Here is a 25,200-nt window from a genome sequence, read left to right on the forward strand (position 1 = left end):
TATTTGTCCAAACACAATAACATTTCTCGGATTCAACATTTGATATGTTGTCTTTGTACCATTTTCAGATAAATACAAAGATAAATGTTGTGCACACCATTGCATTCTGTTTTTATTAGCCTTTTACACAGTCTCGCAACTTTTTAGGAAACGGGTTGTAGTAAAGTGAGACTCATCGTTCCTGATGAATGCTTTTCTCTAGAGCTTTAGTCATGTTACACATAACACAAGTTAGGACAGTATTCAAACGAAAAATACCAAAAACATCACTGCAGGTGTGGGGATAGTTAAAGCTTGACAGGGCTGGAGGGATGAATGACAGCCAAAACATGTCTATGCTAGTCCACCGACTCTATAGTGGTTCCCTAATCCCCAGTCACACCTAGGTTACCTCAAGGGATCTAATCCTGTCACAGAAGTGGACAGTAGACACTTCTGTCGCTGACAATAGTCAGACTTACATTGCAAATAATGTCTCCGGGATAACATCTGACCAATAGAAATGTGTTATCAGCAAGTCTAAATGACGCTCATATGCCCCCCAACATTGACAAAAGGGACTGCATGACATTATGGTTAAGAAACTGCCACCATTTAAATTGACCAGACACAACCTTTCAATTCATGCACATGACAATAGGCTGTTAATAATTCAACACGTAGCTACAGTAGCAACACTGCACTCTATAAAGTTGAGAGTCAAACAGCCATCAAATTATGTTTTCATGATTACACATACATATGATTTAGGTGCAAAAATGTAGTTTTTAACTATGGGTTTGGGTTTAACAGTCAAGAAATCCTTGAATTTCTCCACTGTTAATCATTTTGAACAAACAGGTCAAATTCCCAGTGTCTTTATTTCCCTATTGGGAATCCAAAGCGAATCAGCGTCTACTATGAAGGCGTCAAAATCAGTGAAGTAAAACATAACGCATAATTTGGGGGTTTCCCCCAGTCTAACTCATCATGGCATCCAGTCAGCATGTGAAATGAGCCTGACATCAACTTGAAATAATAAGGATGATAACCAATAGGAATAAAGATGACTAAGGATGAATACATGACTTGAAAGACAAAGGAAAAATGTACCTGTTTGTTGACTCCATTTTCACAAACTGCTACTGAGAAGACCCTTGAAAACAGCACTTGGTCACTGAATAGTTTGTAAATGTTTTTTATTAGCAAAATAAGGGAATGAGTCTACAAAGTCGCCCCATTCGTTGGAGAACACGCACAGACAGCTGTGGTAGTTTCTAGAAAGTCACAGACCATAACCATTTGTTTGCCCCTATCCATTTCTACTTTACAACTGTGACTTTGCAGTGATCACAAAAACCATGTCGCCCAAGTCTCCTTAAATACATCTTAACATATACAGTAAAATATGACACAGTATAGCTATTGACTCCGGAGCATGCAAACTCCTTGACGCAGCTAGCGTTGCCATTAGATAGAAACGGTATAAGGGGTAATGTTAAAATCTGCATCCCTCTCCAGATAAAGGAACACGTGTCAGTAAGTGTCGGCATCTACAGCGACTGAGTGGAGCTACGGGTTGTTTACCATCCAAACAAACCCCTCAATGCCGGACAACGGTAAATTCCGCCTCTAAACGGGCCAGGGAATGTGCACATAAGAACCATCTAACATACCATTGGAAATGTTTCACTTTTTAAGTTGGAACGATTTCAGTAGGAAAAAAAACAAGCAATTTGTAAAAGCAGAAAGAAAAAAAGAGAATGCAAAGGCACAAGCACCAACAAACTGGACTCAATTCAAATCATTTTCTCCTAACAATTGGGAGGGAGAAATTGAATATTTCCACCAAAAGCTTCCTTTTCCAGAGAGGGCTTAAAAAAACAGGAGAAACAAAAAATATAAATAAATCAGTTAGAGAGTGGCAAATTGTACACAATTGTCCATCATTTTTTCTCCCCACATAGATTCTTGTGATCCTCTGCTAAAAAAAAAACACCACCTGCGGAGAGAGAGAGAGAAAAACATTTCAATTGGCTGTATCAAAACAGTTTAATTTGACCCTTTATGCTTGATTTATTGACTTCAGAAATGTATGAAATTCTACTTACAAAATGTTTCTAAGTGTTTTATAAGGTAATACATGACAATCAAATGTATACTGACAATATGTACAGAATCATTAAACCAGGAGCAGGGCCTTTGCCCTGGTTCTAATTTCCACTCCGTGGGTTATAATACCTACATCAACAAACATCCTAGAAAAATCCTCATCCCCTAAACATTCTTAAAAACTGCACAGAATTATTTAGGTTTTAAAATATCGTGACACCTTAATGATGCAGTGAATGAACAGAGAGATAGTAAAATTGAAATGCTGGCATTACATAAACATTATTTGAATGTGTCATTTAACTGCCTTTCGTGTGTATGTAGATCTCTGTAAGATCTACATCTCATCTGTGCCCAGAGGGAAATTACAAGCAATAAACTGTCTGCAGGGAGGTATTGGGGCAATATCCACTTATACTATAATAATAATTCAAAAAGAACAATTTGGATTCCTACAATACAAATAACCATGCATTACTAAAAGTCCTTTCATCCAATGATGAAAGCCTAAGAAAAAATCTAATCAACCAGCAGTACTTATCAAAAAGCAGTACTCTAATTTGACAGTAAACCATGGCAACGATCTCAACATGTTTACTGATCAAAACCTTTGAAACACCTTGACAAAATACAAGCTCAATGAGGAAATCCTTGCCATTGACAAGGGTAGACAGAGGACCTGAGCAGAGTTGCATTTTTTGAAAAGATATCGGAAATTGAAAATAATTAAAGTGCCCCAAATTTAAGAGAAAAGTTTACAAAAAAATCTGGCAGAAGCAAATTGACATTGTGATGTCACTCCAATATGGAGTCAGAGAGAGATGACCTTGCCATTATCATCTTGCAAACATCTAAATGGGGCAGAAAAACGGAATTAGGCTCGTGAATAAAGGAGGAATTTATTTAATCTTACTAGATTAGCCGTTTACACTGAAAATTTACCTTTATGCCTATGCATGAAAAAATAAACTATGCATGATAGGGAAGCTCTTGAAAGAGATCACATGAAATCATGGAGTAAGAGGAATTTTATATTTACGGTGCTTTCTGAAACATTACTCAATAACAAAATCTGAAAACACTCTGGATATTTAGCAACAAGGGTAGGTGTAAAATGTACACCAATTACAACGTATTTAGAGAGCGGTCTGGCTCCAAGTGGCCTGAAACTGTGCACACTCCCTAAGTCATTTCAATGAATGTATGACCATGTATGACTAAGGAAATATACTTTTTATACACTTCCTTAGCTTTGCCCTTGAAAACCTGTAGCAAGAATACTTCAGACGTGGATACAACCTGAAAATGTTGGATTATAAATAATGTGGGTAATATGGGCCTCATTTACAAAGTTATTCCATAACCACAAGTTAGACGTTATTTTCAGCCGCTGGTTGTGTAATTGACAGTGTCGAACAAAAACAGATCCCCAAAAATTCTGAACTGCCTCATGTAAGATCCCATTGCAGCCCAGTGTCATGAAAACCCCTCACTTCCAAGCTTGGAATTTCATAGCTAACTGATATTGAATTTACATAAAAACATATTACACATCAAGCCCAAAAGGGAGGGTTAAATCTTTAAAATCTTATCTTACAGATTCAAACTTTTAAAAGATACTTCAGAGAAACGGATTTTAATTTTGATGAGCACAGGAGTCATGACTGCAGTCAGGTGCATGTTCCGTGACTAACAGCCTAAATCATGTCAAACATGGGCTCTGTTAAAGACAATTCAGAGTATTACACATGTGGATCAATCAGAGAGATTATAAATGTTGATACAGTAAAAAGCGATTATGAAGAAGTTACTGACATGAGGATTCAAACACAGACAGTTGAAGCACACATTTGGACTCCTGGGTGTGTTGTTCGCTTGGATGACATCAAAGCGGTATTTATTATAATCCTCGGTATCTCATCATTCAGAACACATGGACTGTTCCAAATGTACAGCATTCCTCACTTGCAAAACAAAACGTTGGGAGAACTAGCGCTCAATTAGCGGAGGAGGTCTTGTTGCGTGTTACACATCCACATTTAGAACGGCTTTCAGTTGAAACCGTTGAACCTGAGCTCTAATAGCATTTATCCATGGAATATTAATGTACTGTCACTGGGGTTCAATTTAGGCTATTATAAATGAAAAAATGTCAGCCCTTCTGCAGGATGACAGGGGCTGCTACACAAGCATTCTGTTACGAAAGGATTAAACTGCATCTCTGAGACAGCCTGGAAGCAGCGCAACTTGGAACGACTCGAACGTGTCAACGGATTACAAAATGTTTGAAGTGCGATGCCAATCCTTAGGAGATGGATGTACTATTCACTGTATTTGGCCTGTGCTGCACAAACCAAAGGGAGATCATCATGGAAGGACAGATGGAGAGAAAGAAGAAAAACTCACCAGAGAACGTCCAACGGTTCAATCCTGGTCTTAGAAGAGTCCACAGTCCTTCAGGTTGTTCTTGATGATGACGTCGGTGACAGCGTCGAACACAAACTGCACGTTCTTGGTATCGGTGGCGCAGGTGAAGTGGGTGTAGATCTCCTTGGTGTCCTTCCTCTTGTTCAGATCCTCAAACTGACACTGGATGTAGGCCGCCGCCTCCTCATATGTATTGGAGCCTGGCCACAAGACAAGGGTCTGCTTTGGACATTTTCACTTACTCATGAATACACATCAGAAGAAGTGGAATTCATCATCCTCCCCATAATTAACCTCTCTTATTCGTATGCACATGGTTGCATTCAACACAAAAAAAAAAATTACATTTCTTAACAGACATCATTAAAACAAAACAACTTCATTGGGAGTAACCTAGTGGTAATGAGTTGGAAAAGTGGTATCTGTCTTGCGCTGTTTTGAGGTAATAGGTGACAGGGATATAATGTATATCCTGCCATTTGGTTTTCCGCTATTGGTTTTCTCCTCTGGTTGGTCCCACGTTTGAACTGACTATTCTATGTTGCCTATTGTGTTTGTGAGAACATTTATGCTGCCCTATATATGTTTCGCACTGAAAACCCTCAGGCTACCATCGCTAGAAGAGATCTCAGTGATTGATGGGTCACAGGAGCTTCATTGAAGAAGACTGCCTAATTTAGGGATATCTGACAAAACAGCCATGGCTGTTTCAGTTGCAAGACTCTATCAACCCTTATTGAATGTGAGATTCTTGAGCGGTGCTTGATTCAGTAGTTTAAAAAAAAACACCAAATTATGGAATTTCTCACAGAAGAACAGTGTTGCATCCCTCCCATTGAGTTCCAGACATGGAATAGCATGCCAAGGAACACTGAAGCTGTTCTTTTATTGTGGCCCAACCCCCTACAGAGACACCATGTTCCTTTATATTTGAGCAGTTTGGTATGGATTTCCACAGAAAAATCTCTGTACCATGACTGATTGGCAGTGTCTCGGTACTGTAGTGTACCAGTCTCCACCATGACTGACTGGCAGTGTCTCTGTATTGTAGTGTACCAGTCTCTACCATGACTGACTGGCAGTGTCTCTGCACTGTAGTGTACCAGTCTCTACCATAACTGAGTGGCAGTGTCGCTGCACTGTAGTGTATACCTGCATATTCTGGGTAGCAAATAGTGAGAGGACTCTTCTTGATCTTCTCCTCAAACAGATCCTTCTTGTTGAGAAAAAGGATGATGGAAGTGTCTGTGAACCACTTGTTGTTGCAGATGGAGTCAAAAAGCTTCATGCTCTCGTGCATCCGGTTCTGAGGAGAGAAGACTGCAACATTGGCCAATTTTCTTTGTGCGGCAATGAGCTAAAAGCCCCTATCGGCACTGATTCTGGGACTGGAGTCAGAGACAGTTTCCTGGACACCGATATAACCATAGTCCAGGACTAAGACTGGTTGCTCCAGCCAAACCCATGGACGTTTGTTTATTTTTCATGCAAATACATACGGGCCTGTCTGAAAGGTCCCATTAACATATGGGTTGGCCCAACACCAGGCTAAGACTCAAAAGAAAACTATTATAAATATTATATTCTAAAAATGCCCATGCCTTTGCCATCTTATCTACAGTTGCACTTTTATATTAAGGTTCATAATTGGACAGCATCTCACCATCTCCTCATCCTCAGCCAGCACCAGGTCGTAGTCGCTGAGCGCCACACAGAAGATGATGGCGGTTACGCCTTCAAAGCAGTGGATCCACTTCTTCCTCTCAGACCTCTGACCGCCGACATCAAACATCCTGAAGAGGAAGCCGGAGGGGGGGTGGGAGAATGTAAAAGGAGCATGCTCCCTGGCACGTTGCATGAAACACTAAACCGATGTTAGTGGCGCAACACAAAACCAACAAGATTAATAACAAAAAGTTTATAATAAACGCTTCAGGATAAAGTGTTAGTAGGTTAAACAGTCCACCAGGCCGAAACAAAAAAGAACAAATCTTGTTTTGTGGATGCTTTCTATGTTGTTGAAGAGGCAGGATACAGTAGAAATGCTCAACAATGAATATATGGTTATGAAGGGATGGTGAACTTTTTATTCGCAGAAGTTATTGAACCAACAGATTCTTCAGAGAACCTCAGCAACTTCATCCACAAATCCGAGTGACTGTTGCCAAAGGAACAAGCCCTAATCATTTGGCAGTGACTTTGAGCCAGCTTCAACTACAGGCACAGGGACATGGAATCTCATGTACACAGATGACGTTCACACTGGAATGGATCTAGATCGTTCTCTCAGGTCGGTGGCATGGAGTGGCTTGGATGCACAAGCTGCAGAGATACCGTCTAAAGGTCGAAATATTGAACTGGATGTAGAGTAGGGGATCTCTCGCAAGAACACCCAAATAAGGGTATTGTCAAGCGAGCCGACCATTTCCCCTTTCTCTCTGGCATCAGCCAACAGAAGGCAAGAACAGATGAGTCACCGTTGTTTTGTATGGTCAGCTAGTGACAATGAAACCACTGGACAAAGGGGTTTTTATGGTTTTGAGACATGCACGTTAAGGAAACGCACGGTACGGAAGTTGATTGAGTAATCCTAAAGAATGACCCATGACTTAACTTAAAAGGGATTTGGAGGAAGTGCTTACTTAAAGTGGAGCTCCTTGAAGGTGAAGTGCGTCTCCACAATGCCTGTGGTTTTGACTCTGGTCCTCAGGACATCCTGCTGGGTCGGGATATAGGTGGCCAGGGATATCCTGTCCAAATCATTTAAGTAACTGGGGAACAGAAAGAGAGACAGAGAGACAGCATGTTTAGGAGGGAGTCCGTGCATATACTAACTGAAACAATAGGACAGCAGCTGCTCAAATAACCTCCTAGACTACTACTGCTATCAGAAGTACTACAAGTTCTGATAGCGTTGACACTGTACAAAGCTCGTTCGGGCTAAAGATTGGTTGGGTGAAAAGCATTTACCAGCTCCACCTGAGCTATACTGCCTATCCAATGTTCAACTGGCAACTGGATTAAAAACCTAATTTGTAAAAGTTTCTTTTTAATGCTTTGTGTCGACTTCTGGTTCCACGTGTACGGCTAAACTAGGACCACCCAGACAAACAGACACACGTGCGCGTGCCTCACCATGGGTTTCTCTTCCAAAAGATTATTGCACCAGAAATTATACATGACTCAGCACTGGTGTTTCCGCCCATAAACACCAGAGACCAGGGTCAGCAGCTTCACAGTAGAAGCCTGCCCAGAGGCTGTGACCATGTGATGCTTGTGCGTGTGAGAGGCCAGCCCCGTCCAAAAGGCTTTAGCTATTGATCAGGAAATGGGCAGCAGTCGGGGGTCAGATGGCCAACTGGGGACGTTGCGGCACTGGAGTGTTTCTCATGACAACGCAGGCCTGCCCATGTGTGAGGCGTCAATGACTAATGGAAAGGCTGCACCAAAACAACCACTTCAGAAAACAACCATCGAACGGAAGGGGTTTGTAGTTCAAAGCCACCCACTGACTGAAAGGGGATTATGACACGTTTAAAAAAACGTTCCACTGTCTGTTTCTAGTTTTTCTACTCCGGTTGGGTAAACAAAACAGCCTTGGGCAATCTGCCGGGCAAGCAACATGCTGTAAATGGTAAGATCAAGGAGTTGACAGCCACTCTGAATCCAATATGCTACAGGCCCGCAACAAGGGTGACACCCCCACACAAAACAAATATTGGTATTCTTACTCATGGTTCAAAGGCCAAATATCTGAAGTGTAATAAGCAGAGACATATGCTGGATGGTGGGTGGGTCTGTGATGAATAGACTGCTCGTGGCCTTTGGTTATCACTAATATTATAAAGGAATGACAGTGTATTTACTTCCAGCAGAAGATAATTATGAAGGAAGAGGATCTACAGGAGCAGCTTGTGTGTGTCTTTGTCTGTGTTTCATAGCACCCTGAGCAAACTGTATGAGAAGGAAAAAGTGTGTGTGTGTTTTTTCTCACTATGCTGCGGAGTCGTTGAGCTGGTATTCTCGCGAGCGGCTGAAGCAGGCCTGTACCCCCCCGTCCTTCCACAGGCGTTTGATGACCCCAGCCAGCTCCGCTGTCATGAAGCCTTCCTCTGCTGACCCCGCCAGAACAAACAGCTGTCTTGCATCATCCTTGGAGAGTGCAGAGTGTCAGTATTATCATCACTTCTACCGCTGAAGTCCTTACCGCCACGTCAAACGATTACTTTAAGTGCTACCGTTAAAATTGCCACTACCGTCAACACATCAGTAGCGTTACTACAACAACCAAAAGACGACAATAACAGTTTCATACATGTTTGGGCGTGTTGTGTGGGATGAGTGAGAGGGCTTTGAGAAATAATTCATCATCCCCTCTAGCCCACTTACGGCTCTGGCTGAGTCCCCAAAGTCGATCTTAAGTCGCCCCATGGCTCTGATGATGGCGATGATGGACTGGATGGTGTTGCTGTAGACCACAGCTCGGTACTGCTTACACTCCTCCTCTGAGTAGCCTGCCTCATGGATGATCCTGACATCAGAAGGATGAGGAAGAGTCCATGAGGAACACGAAGAAACCAAAACAACACGTCTACATAACAAAGTGCATTACCTTTTGACAGTGCCCCTTTTGAAACCATCCATTCGAATTTACTCAGAATCTAACGTGTTTAACCTGAATGCAATGATATTCAAGAGATGAGTGCTTTCAAAGTAGACCTATTTTGCCTACACCACCATACCATGAGACATCTATATCTTCATCACTGGAAATGTTGTAAAACTATTCTATATAATTTTTCTTATACATTTTCACTTTAAAGTATATTATCTAGCTGTAGCTTAGACACAATTTTATTGGTTGGGACACAACAAGACTGTGGTCAAAATGTGCAGTAGACAGCTCTTGGCCCTAAACCTCCGATTTGTTTTTTTCCATTATCACATTGGTGTATACTGTAAATATCTATTGCCCAAGGAAATGACAGATAACCAAAGAGGCAACGTCCTTGATGCAAATCTTGTGCTAAAGCTGAAACTAATGCTCTTGCTGTGCAAACATAGCAAAACTGTCAGGTAGCTAGCTGGCTATCTAGCAGATAGTATTGTCATTTTTTCAAAGAAAATATGGCTAGTTAGGCACCCAACATGGAGTCCAGATAACTTTATGTATCATATTCCCATTTGCCACTACTAAAATGACTGTAATCTATCTCAGTTCTCCAATAGTCCTACGAAAAGTCATGTTGATTCAATACTTTACAGTCCCAGGCGTTTAACACTTCAGTGCATTTTGCATTGAAAATGTGAATGATATCAAACCTGCAACAGAACAAAGCTGCTTATTCGTGGTAAATCTGCAATTTTTACCATCACTTTAGAACTGAATTCGGTTTCAAGCAGGATTTTGCAAAGTTGTTAGTATTATGTTTCTGGGAATATATTAATTATATATTTTTTGAGAAGTACACTGCACAATAAACACCTAAGTCTAAAAAGAGATTGTAAACGAAATATACAGATCATTGATGATTAAGGTCATATCATGATTCGTGTGAAAATATTTTCAATTAATATTTAAAATCATTTCAATTTCATCCATTTGTTGTTGTTTTTTTACATGGAGGGAAAAAAGTATTTGATCTCCTGCTGATTTTGTCCACTGACAAAGAAATGATTAGTTTATAATTTTAGTGGTAGAGACAGAATAACAACAATAAAAACCAGATGTTAAAAATTTTATAAATTGATTTGCATTTTAATGAGCAAAATAAGTATTAAACCTCTCGGCAAAAGATGACTTAGTACTTGGTGGCAAAACCCTTGTTGGTAATCACAGAGGTCAGACTTTTCTTGTAGTTGGACACCAGGTTTGCATACATCTCAGGAGGGATTTTGTCACACTCCTCTTTGCAGATCTTCTCCAAGTCATTAAGGTTTCAAGGCTGACATTTGGCAACTTGAACCTTCAGCTTGCTCCACAGATTTTCTATTGGATTAAGGTCGGGAGACTGGCTAGGCCACTCCAGGACCTTAATGTGCTTCTTCTTGAGCCACTCCCTTGTTGCCTTGGCCGTGTGTTTCGGGTCATTGTCATGCTGGAATACCCATCCATGATCCATTTTCAATGCCCTGGCTGAGGGAAGGAGGTTCGAACCCAAGATTTGACGGTACATAGCCCCGTCCATCGTCCCTTTGATGCGGTGAAGTTGTCCTGTCCCCTAAGCAGAAAAACATCCCCAAAGCATAATGTTTCCACCTCCATGTTTGACGGTGGGGATGGTGTTCTTGGGGTCATAGGCAGCATTCCTCCTCCTCCAAACACAGTGAGTTGAATTGATGCCAAAGAGCTCGATTTTGATCTCTTCTGACCATAACATTTTCACCCAGTTCAACCCGGAATAATTCATATCTTCATTGGCAAACTTCAGACAGGCCTGTACATGTGCCTTCTTGAGCAGGGGGACCTTGCGGGCGCTGCAGAATTTCAGTCCTTCACGGCATAGTGCGTTACCAATTGTTTTCTTGGTGACTATGGTCCCAGCTGCCTTGAGATCATTGACAAGATCCTCCCGTGTAGTTCTGGTCTGATTCCTCACCGTTCTCATAATCATTGCAAATTCACGAGGTGAGATCTTGCATGGAGGCCCAGGCTGATGGAGATTGACAGTTATTTTGTGTTTCTTCCATTTGTGATGATGACAACTGTTGTCATCTTCTCACCAAGCTGCTTGACGATGGTCTTGTAGCCCATTCCAGCCTTGTATAGGTCTACAATCTTGTCCCTGACATCCTTGGACAGCTCTTTGGTCTTGGCCATGGTGGAGAGTTTGGAATCTGATTGATTGCTTCTGTGGACAGGTGTCTTTTATACAGGTAACACGCTGAGATTAGGAGCACTCCCTTTAAGAGTTTGCTCCTAATCTCAGCTCATTACCTGTATTAAAGACACCTGGGAGCCAGAAATCTTTCTGATTGAGAGGGGATCAAATACTTATTTAACTCATTAAAATAAAATAAAGAAATGTGTTGTTATTCTGTGTCTTACTGTTCAAATAAACCTAATATAAAAATTATAGACTGATCATTTCTTGATCAGTGGGCAAACATACAAAATCAGCAGGGGATCAAATAATTATTTCCCCTCACTGTATATATGTCAAACTATGGTGGGGCATACAAAATTGACCCCTGTATGTCTTGAATGTTTCGGTATTCAGGGCAAAGAAAACAAACAAGAATAATGTTCATAATACTTGAATGAAATAGGGTACTAGGACAATAAAAATCACTCATTTCTGAGAATGATTCCCACACACGGGTAGAAACAATGCTTTTTTGTGCATGCAAATTGGGAAGAAGGTATGGGATGCAGACTTACTTCATCTGCTTCACTATTGTACTTTTCCCCGACTCACCAGCACCTGGGAGAGTGAGACAGAAACAGACACAGAGAGATTTATTTATGAAACTCCTCAGCTCAGCAAACTGCCATTAGGGGAATGTGGTCTAAATGCATCTGTGTTTCAAACAAACACTGACTATACTGTAGTTTTTATTGGTCTGTTATCAGTCAATTATATTGGGGAAGAATAAGCAATATCTAAGATCTCCTCTTTAAAAAACACTTTACAACCCCTTTTGAGGAACCATAGGAGAGAACCCATGGTGGGGGTGGTCTGTAGAAGCTGACCATTTCCCTTCCTGTATTGATGTCTCTGACCACAGGTCACTATTCAGCTGTCCGTTCAATACACTCCCTCCCCAATGCTCCCTTTATTTGCCAATTTATATGGCAGCACTTACCAAGTATTATCTATCTACAACAACAGAACCAACGACCCATCCATTACCTGCCTACAACGACCCATCCATTACCTGCCTACAACGACCCATCCATTACCTGCCTACAACGACCCATCCATTACCTGCCTACAACGACCCATCCATTACCTGCCTACAACGACCCATCCATTACCTACCTACTACAACAGAACCAACGACTCATCACTGGCAGGGGACCTTGTCACTTCCATTCACATCAGTGAATCATGCACCTTGTGGAGTTGGTTATACACAAATTATATCACTATATTTTATGGTATTCAATGTTTAGTGGTCTTAATGGGATTTATTTTCCCCATTCCAATGGAACCAAACTGACAATTTGTTTAACCTTTCTTTAAAAACCCATACCGACTTACACAACCAGAACAATAATCTGCAGTCCTAACCACAGTTTATCTTACAAGGCCTATAAGCACTGTATCATTTCAAACTGCACTATAAAGAGTGTATATAAGAGTGATGGGATCTGTGAAATGCACAAACACACAAGCAGGGGGACAAGAGCAGGAAAGAGCCAGACTATGGGCAGTATGCTAACGGCCAATGAGGGTGAGGCTGTTAGGTGGTTGACATGTTAATACTTGTACGAGAGAAGCAGACAACAAAACTGGTGTTGGCTGCGCCTGGCGGATAATATGCGCCCCAAGCCTCCATTACGCAAGTCCCAATGCTATGGCAACTGGTCCTGTTAGCGAAGACATGTTAGCATTCACTGCAGTCACCTGAGAAGGCTTGGTGGCTGTTGGTCATGGTGGCCCATATCCATTGCCAGGGCATTCATTATTGACGCGCGATGACCCCATAATACAGGCAATGTCCTCAATGTTTGAGTATAGGATGCATCATAGTTACTGATTAAGTCAGATCCTCCTCCTTCATGAAAAACACACTGGTTGATGTTTCCACTGAGGGACAATCAGATAACTGGGGTTCAGATAGAAAACACCTAAGTTTCACCATTTATTGGAGGTTATCCACAGCCCTGCAAGTCTTTGCGTTCGGTTCCACTCCTCTAGTATAACTCATTGCATCACATGATTTTGTATACGATACTACCATAATAACATAAGTTTAATATTATTTATGCAATACCCACGGCAATCACCCCCACAAGGAACACAGAAACAAACAGGTAAAGGCAGGGGTGGTGGGTGGGCGTGCACCCGCATGCTAGTACAAGCCCAACAACTGAGTGAGGGACCTGATGGTTATATTGACAGGTTGACAATCTGACGTGATAAGAGCTGACCAATTACCAGTTGGGTTTCCAGGCTGAACTGGCTACGCTAATTAAGAGGGGTCTCCCTGTAAACAAACCCAGATTACATTTTATTTGTATTTTTTTTCTTACTTAGAAATAACTTTCCCAGCATGGTATATAAATGCAGTGACTATAGAGGAACAGTTAACTTTCCATACTTCAGTCATTAATATTATTTGTCATTCTATTGAAGTCCTGTAGTTGGTTATGGCAAAAGTGGAAGAGCCCCAATTGTTGGGTAATTCCAAATGCCATTTCTATGCAATAGAACACAATTATGAAACTACTATAATTATGCAACAATCTTTCCAATGCGGCACTGTTACTAGTATGTGGTTAGTGTTGTTCCATTCAGAATCGCCAAGTCTGTAGTACCAATCAGAGTTGCCAGGCAGAAGCTAATTCAGTAACACCTAACACTCCTATTAGCCGTCTAGTATTACAGACAGAAAATGGTCACTTAGAAGACAAACACCACACATCAGTGTTTCCTACTGCCACAAGTTAAAGTTAGAGGCCCCGGTACCATTTATAAACTGACAGGCATATATGCTGATAGTGTTATACCAAGGGTGGGCTAGCCAGGAAGCCACTAATGTAGTTTTCTTGAAATAGCAATCACCGGAGAAAAAGTTGTCTTAACTACATGCCACCACTGTAGCCCTGGTCCCATAGAGGACAGGACTGCCTCTGGATCCAGTCACACAGTCCACAAAAAAACCCAAAGGAACTAAAAGACAGAAGATATGCATGTACCAACACACACAAACACACAGAAAAGTAGCTACCCTCTTTGTGATGTTAAGGGCTAATCACCAAGGCAGATTGCTAGCAAACTGCACTCTAGGCCCTACCAAGCACAGGCTCCCCTCCATCTAAATCTGGGACCAATATACCCTTGAGACATACACAGACAGACCTAACAAACAGACACTTAAGATGGCACCCTATGTACTGTTCAGTTAATCTAACATCGAGAAGCATTTTACACTGACTGACAACCTTGTAATCTCAATAGAGAACACTAACAAGTGAGCAATATTGCCAATTTAAACAAATTGTGGGATTTTGGGCCAGAAGTTGTAGAAGTCAAGCCAAAACAGATCCCGGAAAATTAGGCAATAAGTTAAGTATGTGCCAAAATGTTCCCATGTCATCAAAACAACTCTTTCAAACTTGAAATGTCATGGCTAACTGAGGTATAACAGATCTTACTTAAGGATTATTCGCACACCCTGCCCAAAACGGGAAGTTAGTGTTATTCTCCCGACTGATACGAAAATCATCCGTTACATTTTCAAAATAACAACATCTATGAAGTAAGTACAAAGGGGTTTGTTTGTATAACTGACCTCACTCAGTTCTCCAACTCTAGTGATGTCATATGGGTGTGGCTTTAATGTCTACACTCTGCGCTGATAGAATTGTCCTGATTTGACACACACCGACCATCTCATGGCCTGGGCTAGACACAGGGTCATGTTGATGTTGCACACACTCTGTGATACAGTCAGACAGAACAGCCAGACTACAAGCAGAGAGGCTGCTGCATTCCGTTTTCTGACATTTGAGGAACATGTGTTGAGGCCTTCTAACAAAAAGGACACCCACTTTCTACAAAACAGTACTTCTGAAACCCACCAATCAACCATCTAACCCATCTCTTCTGGAACTTCTACGGTAGCATTCCAGACACACATGGCTGGGGGGGGGGGGGCAACAGCTTTCTTTGAGCCCGGTCTAAAAATCATGGGAGGTGATGGCTTACAGATCAAATGGGCCCGAGGGGAGCTCTGTCTGGGTCATTAGAAAAACCTGGGCCTATTCAGCCTGGGGTTTTGTTAGGCTGGCCAGGGCATGCAGTCCTCGGGCCAGGCCAGACTGTCTGGTAAACATCGAGGGAGGTAGTGCGACGGCTGAGAGGGCTTATGGCCCGGGCCTGGCTCACTACCCACTAACCACATTAGTGACGCCACATTAGCGGCGTGAGCTGGCACCATCCTTCCCTCCATCCTCGGTTCCTCGCTCGTCCCCACTGGGAGCTGATGTGACTATGAGAGACTCACAATGGAACCCAGGAAGTTTCAATATAATTCATTTTGGGTCAACCAAGAACTAAAGGTCAGTGGTCAGCTTCGCGATTAAGTTCTGGGTCCTTGTGTCGAGAGAAAAGACGGGAAAGGGAACGTTATGGGGGAGATTACATTTGCACATTGTAAACCACCATGAGATCCCTAACGGAAAATTAAAATCAGTTAAACAGTAATTAAAAATATTAATGTTATGCTGGCTAGTGAAGATTTATCCTGAATCTACAATGAGAAAGACATTCAGGAAATTAAAATACCTGGCATCCGACAACTTTTACGTATGCATTTATGTGGCTGGAGGATCACTGTAAACACTTGCCTCTCATCGCTTGCAGAAAAAGTACTCAGATCCCAGATGTTTTAGCATCCTGAACGTTTGTCTCATTGTAGATAAACATTAAATGTCCAGTCTCAAAATCTGCCCAAAAAAACACAAAAATGTCCCTGTCAAGTACTGAATATATTCATTTTCATAACCGGTCAGATGTTAATAATGAATGAAACTGGCATTCAACTTTGATTGTACTTTTCTATTAAATATATTAGACTATCCGAGTGTGCAAGCTGCTATCCCATAAACACAGCATGAAGCAACCCATCAGTATCTTCTTCTGTAGTACTTCCATTTCTGATATCCAATGGCAAAGCAGCAGAAGTTTGAAAAATCGAACTCTGTAGTCTGTCATAGCAGTGCAGATCGCATTCCATTAGGATAATAGAACTTCTGCTGTAATGAATATGGCTCAACCCATTCTGAGTTCGCCCAGCCAAGGTTTTGCTTTTAAGCCAATAGTGGCTAAAGAGGGGTGGGATACTTTCACGATGTGTTGATTAGATAATCACTGGGTGTCTGAAGTACTGAACACAGGAAATGCATTCCCCAGGCCACTGCAAAACAGAGGGGGGAAAAAAAACAAGAGCAACGCTCCTTGAGGATGATGTGGTACATATCCAGCCAACAAAATAGACTCGGCTGTTGTGTTACTCCTCAGACAGTAGAATGTTAGTACAGCCACTGTCTGGGCCAGAATTCGCAATATACCTGATCTTTAACAGCGATACCCTGATAAGGTGCCTTCCTCATTAATTATAAGGACAAGTGCGGTAACTCTGACACTTTACATGACCATACCCAAATATGGAACCTCAATAAGTCTGTGATGGAAATATCTCAGATGTGATAAGAATCCAGGAACGGTGCCAGGATGACATGACTGTGGATGCATTTGGTATAAATGAGGGGGCGTCTAATCACTGCACACACACACAAAACCCCCCCCGAGACGATTTTTCTTTTAAACGTAGATATGCATTTAAAGCCAACCGGACCCATTTGATCGTAACGTGTTCACTATGACCATCGGACCGGGTCGCATTCATATACGATCGGCTATGTATACGGGGACACAAAACTGAGGGGGCGCAACTTTCTACCTGAGGGGGAACCGGGCCAGTAAGAATCTATGCTGTAACAATATTTACATATTTTTGTTCAGAAGCCTTTAATGGTAAGTCAGCAATTGGAGAAATGAAACGTATGCAACCATTTCTTGTGTTGGAAAATAAAGATTTCTTTATTCTTGCAAGTAGCCAGTGACCCTGATGCAACAACTACATGTGAGAGAAAATCAGCAAGGAAGGTTGAATGGTGTCTCTGTAAAACGTCAGATATCCACACAGTATACTGCATGACCCCATGTGCTCCTAAGATTCCACCTTGATATGAGAGATTTGGCATCAATCCGGGTGGTAGGTGGGGCCACTTAGCAAAGACAAGTTGCCACAATTCAACAGTTTCAAGGCAATAAATGCTACTGAGCAGGTTCTGCAGGCTGCCACAGAAATGTTTGGGCCTGTTGGAGAAATCAGCTTGGTCCCCGAAAACACGGTGCAAACACGACTAAGAATTATGGCTTCAATGGACAGTTGGTGCTCTGTTTAAATGCCGTGTCGCCCGACCATCTTGATATGCATCTCACACACCAATAATACCAACAGAAAACCGCAATTGCTAGCTGCAGCTCTCCAGAACCCTATTATTACCAGAATGTTCCACATTATGAAAAGCATCTTTCTGAACATCACTTGACTATTTTTGAAGTCTTCAAACTTCAAAAGCCCGATATTATTACCTGGAGGAAGGTATCATCAACCCTAGCTTACAACGCTTAATGCAGAGGGATCAAATAGAGCCCATTTCTGTAGAAAATCTCTAAAAGAGTACACCTATTCATCCAGAATACACACATACGCTTGGAAAAGATGTAGGAACATAATGATCAAGCATCATGCAGTGACTTGCTCAATACAAATACAAACTGTTCATGGACCTTCCAGAAAGGCTGTCATGGCCAAACTGCAACACCTTGGTGCCTTCACATGCAAATTAAGAGGAACTGCGCCAACATCAAGCTCTTTACTTATTCCATTACAGCTAAAAGAGGCCCTTTGGAGAATGCCAAGTGAGTGCGTAGCTTAAAGCAGTCCATGATGTTTGTCCACTGGTTTTTAAATTGTCGCTGTAAAGCAAAAAACTAAATCACTGTCATCCCCAGTAACTTTATAAACAAGATCTAATCAAAGCATGTGCGGAGTAAGATTTAACTTTTTAATGTTCATCTGTGTCTTCGAGAACTCCTAAGTTGTCTTCCATGACATCCTGTTTCACGGGGTATAAGAATGAGGTGACAGGCACACTAAACTCCCTTAGTTATCCATCAACTGGGGGGAAAGCCAAAGACGACAAATGAAATGACAAAAAAGTGGTTCATCTACACAAATCAGCCAATTGCTATCATAAGATAGGTAGACACCCTGCCCTAATAGTGGTGACGTTTTTTTTTTTCCAGGCAAAAGTTAAATGTAAAACACCTACAGATTCATCCAGACCTGCCTGGATGAAGACAGATGTGTACTGTACTTTTCCTCTAGGCACCCTGAGTTGAGGTAAAGAAAATCTTTAGGATAACAGTTACAGAAATTAGTCAAAATTGGGGTCAACAAGTCTCCAAAACTCAGTTGAGACAATACCATCCATGCCTACAGTGGTACAGTTCCCAAAGAAAGCCTCTGCTGTCAACAAACCACAAACCACAAACAGTGCATTGTTTGCAAAATGCCATTGGTACTTTTGATGGACAGATTACAATAAATTGACAACAAAGTACCCATGGTGAAGTATAGTGGTGGATCTGTGATGTTGGGTTGGCTATGCCAAAGGCCCTGGGAAATGTACATGAAAACATGGACACCAAGTACCAGGAGATTTTTGGACAAAACCAATTTTTGATTTTAAAATGGTAAGAATAAACAATAATTTTGTTGTATACTAATTTAATGTAAAGACAGTGTTTGGTATGCAATTCTATCCTTTTAAAGAACCATGTACAAGACCGGCTCTAAAAACACCTGACTGCAGAAAGGAGAGCTGTATGAACTATGTAGGGCTGCCAAAGCAGGTGCAACTACAGAAAATGACCATGCCACTCAGCTAATAGCAACTCTGGTACATGCAGCCCTGTTTCACCACTTAATGTAAATACATTCATAGTACAAATGCAAATTCAACCAGTGTATGTATGCAAATAGGGGCGGCAGGTGGTCTAGCGGTTGGGGCGTTGGACCAGAAACCGAAAGTGTTCTATTGATCAGCAATTAAGCATGGAACATAACCCTAGTTGCTAAATGGCCGCTGTCAATAACATCTGATCCCTGGCCATGACCTTACTCTCTGAGGGTGCTTCAGACAACAAAAAAATATAGGACCCCCCCCCCCCAAAAAAGAAATCCAATTCACATTTCCATTTGAGACCAGCACATGTGTAACACAAGAAGCAATAAGCAGTCTGTATTTGACTTTGGACATTCCTTAATAATCCATATTGACAGCAGAGTCATGAGGTATTGTCTGTGCTTATTTATGGATGTATCACGACCTTAACCTCAAACAATACACTGATCCTGTTTCAAATCCATCATTGTTCCTGTTTCAATCCATCAAAAACAAAACACACGTGTTCTGCCCAAACGACTACATCGCTGTAGCACTCACCTTGTTACAGTGACAAAGTTTGAGCATCTAGTCCTGGTCTACACCATCGTTCCAGAACTACTACAAGACAAACACTCCCAGCTGAAGGTGTCAAAGCTGTGTCAGATTATCACTGACCTCCTGACAAACAGCATGCAACACGTGAAGATGTGTACACATATTTCTGACTCTATATCCCTCCTCATGGGATTACCGCAAGGATGCATGCTCAAGCCCATTTTCAACAATACCTCCAAAAATGCCTGTCAAACTACCCAGGTTGGATTAGACACGATTTAAGACATTGTTTAAGACATGACACTGGTTGGTCTGGGAAAGGAATTAATTCTCCATCATGCCCGTTGCAGGGGTCAAATGCAATGTATTACATGGTCTGTGGGAAGAATAATCGGCTGCCACTTTCCTGCATCGAGGCCCTACTTTATACCAGGGCAAAGAAGAGTACAGGTATGATCATTGCTGACCCCTCCCATTTTGTTCACCCATTGTTCCACATCATTTCAGAGACATGATCACAATATGATGTAGTCTACCATCTAAACAGTATGAAGACATTCACTTTCAGAAGAACATTCATTTGTTATAGCGTAGTCATTTGCATTACATGGGTTGTAAAGAACAACATAGATGTGCGAATTTGCCTGGCTCAGAAAACAGTATCATTATCATCGTTTCCGTGAGCATTGATCAGTCATTGTCAAAAGCCAGGGAGAGTACAAAATTAAAAACCGAAACTAATCTTCAGAGCTCCGACAGCCATACAGTTTCAAGGCAGATACATTATGCTTAAATTAAAGTACCTAACCAAATGCTAGGCTAGGAACAAGACAATATAACATGAGCAGCTTGCTGTAAGAATTACCCTTTGCATCTATGTGATGAAATTCTTATGAAGGGGCATCATTAAAAGGATCAGTAGTAGGAAGTGTCTGGCACAGGCAATACTTTATGGCTCACAACAGCATCCAACACTTAAACAACCAGTCAGAATATTCATTGGAATGACTGGAAATCTGACAGAATATACTGTTAAACGGAAAGATATTTTAGCACAATCATATAATTTATGTTTCAGGAAATGACAATAGGTTAGAAATCTAATCCATGAAGTTCAGTATACCAAAATTATTTGTCATTTAATGAATGTTTCATTGTTAACAGGAATACATATACCATCTGATATTCATCTAATGTCTCTTGAGTGAAAAGAAATAAGGTTACTGAGGTAACCTTACTAGTTACATTACATTACTAAGTGACATTACTAATTACAATTATTTCTGTTAATTGTATCAAAGTCCAGATCTGAATCATATAGAAATACTGAGGGACACTAGAAACAGGTGGCAGTTACAAGACAAGTTTGCATTAAGTTGTTTCTGACAAATCTATCAGAGCTTGCCTACAAATGTTTAATAAATAATTGTAATAGACAAAGAAATGTGTACATTTTCTATCATTGGTTGAATTACTTGCATATCATACATACCATACACATCCAGAGGCATTTATATGTCGGTTTTCAAGATATCAAACTTTTCATCCATGCTTCCTGCATCATAGAGAGACATCCTAGGTCTTCATAATAAGAATTTGTTATAATTTTTCATAGAGAAAGGAGGTTTTGAAATTACAAGACACACCACAGGTTATTGACTGAACCCTATCACGTAAATCAGAGGCATAGTTGGAGGCCTTAGCTGCACTCTGAAGCAAGAGCACAGTGCTTGATCTGACTTGCTTTAAAAATCAATTTCATCAGCCCCAGCAAGACAGAGGAATGTGACCCAGATCTAAAATACTGTTCAAATGTTTGGGGTCACTTAGACATATCTTTGTTACCAAAAGAAAAATGTTTTGTCAATTAAAATAACATCAAATTGATCATCAATACAGTGTAGACATTGTAAATGACTACTGTAGCTGGAAACTACACTGGTATACAGAGGCACGTTGTGTTTGCTAATCCAACTTTATCATTTAAAAAAATACATTACCACAAAACCCTTTGTAATTATGTTAGCACAGCTGAAAACTGTTGTGCTGATTAAAGCAGCAATACAACTGTCCTTTTTCAGCAATTGTGGGTTTGATTACAGGCTCAAAATAAAGAACTTTCTTCAGAAGCTCATCAGTCTATTCCTGTTCTGAGAGGTTAAGGCTATTCCATACGAGACATTTCCAATGAACAGAATATCATACAACGTTGTGTACTACTCCATTCACAGAACAGCGCAAACTGTCTCGAACCAGACTAGAATGAGGAGTGGGAGGCCCCAGTGCACATCTGAGCAAAAGGACATACCTTAGAGCAGGGGTATTCAAATCTTACCCTACAAGGGCCAGAGCCTGCTGGTTCTGTTCTACCTCATCATTAATTGGACCCACCTGGTGTCTTAAGTCTGAATTAATCCCAGATTAGAGGGTTGCAATGTGGAGTGGAACAGGCTTTGTGGGCCAAATTTTAACACCCCTGCATTAGAATATCTAGTTCGAGAAAGACACCTCACAGGTACTCAACCGGCAGCTTCATTAAACAGTACCAGCAAAACAAGTATCAACGTCAACAGTCATGAGGTGAATCCGGGATGTAGGCCTACCCGGCAGAGATGCAAAGAAAAAGCTATATCTCAGACTAGGCAATTAAAAAAATAAGCTTAAGACGGGCAAAAGAACAAACACTGGACAGAGGAAGATTAGAACATTTTTGTTATGACCAGACGAAGGTTTTAGGTGTTCGGATCACAAACATTTGTGAGACGCAGACCAAATGAAAAGATGCTGAAGGAATGCTTGACGCCATCTGTCAAGCATGGTGGAGGCAATATGATGGGGGTGTGCTAGTGGGTGATTTTTACAGGGTAAAAGGGATCTTGAAGAAGGAAGACTGTGGACGGCACTTAATTGGAGCCAATATACTCCAACGACAGGACAATGACCCAAAGCACAGCTCCAAGTTATGCAAGAACTATTTAGGGAAGAAGCAGTCAGCTGGTATTCTGTCTATAATGGAGTGGCCAGCACAGTCACCAGATCTCAATCCTATGGAACTGTTGTGGGAGCAGCTTGACTGTATTGTACATAAGAAGTGCCCATGAAGCCAATCCAAACTGTGGGAGGTGCTACAGGAAGCATGGGGTGAAATCTCTTCAGATTACCTCAAATTTACAAATTGTTCACAGTTTCATTCACAGAATGCCAAAGGCCTGCAAGGCTGTAATTGCTGCAAATGGAGGATTATTTGATGAAAGCATAGTCTGAAGGACTATTACTTTTTTCTATTAAAATCATTATTTCTAGCTTGCCAATGACTATATTTCCTATTCATTGTGCTATATTTACTATTCAAACTAATTTCATGTATGTTTTCATGGAAACTTCAGAACGGTAGGATATACCACAACAAGGAAGAGAGGCCTGCTTGTCCAAACAGCAATAATGTGTAATCAAGATCTTGTTTCATTCCCCCTCTAACATGAAACAAGGAATGTGTGACATTTTTAGATCATGATAAATTCAGAAGTGAGCTGTCGGTTTAAATGTTTGTGTTTGCAAATACAACATGTACCACCACAAGACAATAACAGGACACTCTTCCTCTTCACATTATGGAAGGATATATCAAAAAACAGAACACCGGGACAAACTCCCCACCAGAAGCTTTCAGTCCTCCACTGATACCGTAGGTTACAGGTAATCAGGTCCGCCATTCTTGTGATTCACTCCAACACATCAGTAAAAGAAATGCCCATATTTATAGACAACTCCTGGGTAACCCATGTTCCAGGGGACATTTGTGTGTGCATGTCAACACGCTCTTTCCCCTTTGTAGTGGGTGGTTTGAAATATTTTCAAAGTCACTCATTTCTGTCTAGGCAACTTGATGTTTGTCAACAGCGAAGAGTACTAGTGATAGAAAAAAGCCCTAACAAATGTTCTAGGCAAACGGGAAACCAATCCAAAAACCTTAGTAGTTGTAGAATAGTAGCCCTAATAGCAGTACTACCATAGCACATCTAAAGCACTTTTTTCCACCCCAAATGAAATTTAAACGCAGCAGTTGAATGGTGAATTCCATGTTCAGAAGCATAATCTGCTGGTTGGTGCATCTGATTCAGCTGGATATGGCACAATATAGTAATGCTGCTGACGGGAGCATGTGTCAAATACATACTGGGTGGATTGAGCCAATGAATACGGCCCATAGACACCATTTGTTTTGCTGGACAAGCGTGACAAAGGCTACAAATGCAACTGCTGCATGGCTGGTTATACACCAAAGCAGCTGGATCTGATAGAGCCAACGTGGACACAGATCTTTGTCTTGCCTAGCCTATATCGGAAATGACTGTAACACATTTGTTCGTACATGGCACTCTAATGTAGCAAATATGATTTGCAATTTGAAGCTATGTCATATAAAAGTTGACAGTGAAGTGCACATCGTTTCTGCTACGCGGAATTGAACACACTTATCCTGAACTTTAAAATGCTGTGATAGGAACGCAGATCGCTTTTGTGTCACCATATACCAACTTTAAAAATGCGTTTTGACATGCGTTTACTACGTAGCAATCGCTACTAATGTTTCTCACGCAGCTATTCAAGTTGACAGACAACTACTCTTCCTTACCCAGGAGCAGTAGTTTGACCTCTCTTGCGGCTTTTTCCCCGTCGTCCCGCAAATTCCTGTCGATCATTTTACTGCGCTCCACCGCCGCCTTATCCTCCGTGCTCAGGGTACACCCCATCCTCAATCAGATACTCCGGATCCAAGTGATGGAAAAAATATAAAATATTGGCAATAGGCTAAAATACCAACATTCAACGATTAAAAAGCGAGCCGCTGCTCCCCGAAACCCACACGCCCTTATGTGAAAGCTATCGGGTCTTTTCGGTTGTGACACTTCAAAAACATTAAAAAAAAGACCAGGAGCGTGCTTCTTTTTTAGTCCACTATATTCCGATACTGTCAATATAGGCTATTCTTCGCTTTGTTGCATAAATAGTTTTAAACGAAAACAGTTCTACCGCAAATAGGTCTCTCTCCCTCTCCCCACGTCCGTCTTCTTACACTGCCACGGTGAGCTCGGCTTATTCAACTACAATTACCACCAGCTGGCCACATGAATACTTCCTGTTTCGGTTTTCGCTGTCAAAATACAAGTCCATGTTTTTTATTTTATCAGGAATGTTCAGCAGAGAATGAGTCAATATATTATGCTCTTTGGAAATATCCTTAAATCAGCGTTTGGCCTTTGATATCACGTGAGATAAGTATAGGCCATATAATAGGATAAAGGAACGATCCCTACACTGTATTCCAGTGATATTGGTTAACATGGCTGTAAAACAGCATTTGGGTTTAGTTATGACATCACTTCTGACTGCTCTGTGATTGTAACGGGTTTATGAAATCAGTAATGAATCTT

The 25,200-nt window shown here is 41.2% G+C and overlaps 1 protein-coding gene across 1 annotated transcript; it reads right to left on the reverse strand.

Annotated features, from left to right (window-relative positions):
* Positions 1 to 85: 85 nt before the first annotated feature.
* On the reverse strand, positions 86 to 24,926 carry gnai1 (guanine nucleotide binding protein (G protein), alpha inhibiting activity polypeptide 1). The gene is made up of 9 exons (XM_010892586.5): positions 24,402 to 24,926; positions 11,900 to 11,942; positions 8,908 to 9,049; positions 8,513 to 8,670; positions 7,161 to 7,289; positions 6,182 to 6,311; positions 5,671 to 5,824; positions 4,498 to 4,718; positions 86 to 1,981 (listed from the first exon to the last, which is right to left on the reverse strand). Exons 1-8 carry the CDS (start codon positions 24,517 to 24,519, stop codon positions 4,528 to 4,530), a joined length of 1,065 nt encoding a protein of 354 aa, XP_010890888.1. The 5' UTR covers positions 24,520 to 24,926; the 3' UTR covers positions 86 to 1,981; positions 4,498 to 4,527.
* Between the last annotated feature and the right edge of the window lie 274 nt (positions 24,927 to 25,200).

Source organism: Esox lucius, chromosome 23 (assembly GCF_011004845.1).
Source record: "Esox lucius isolate fEsoLuc1 chromosome 23, fEsoLuc1.pri, whole genome shotgun sequence".
Lineage (NCBI taxonomy): Eukaryota > Metazoa > Chordata > Actinopteri > Esociformes > Esocidae > Esox > Esox lucius.

Excerpts from the sequence above, each read along its gene's own strand:
- gnai1 (XM_010892586.5), bottom strand. The coding sequence starts at position 24,519 with ATGGGGTGTACCCTGAGCACGGAGGATAAGGCGGCGGTGGAGCGCAGT. Across the intron at positions 7,290-8,512 it reads CTCAACGACTCCGCAGCATA|TTACTTAAATGATTTGGACA; the intron begins GTGAGAAAAAAC and ends TCTGTTCCCCAG. Across the intron at positions 4,719-5,670 it reads TTGCTACCCAGAATATGCAG|GCTCCAATACATATGAGGAG; the intron begins GTATACACTACA and ends TCTTGTGGCCAG.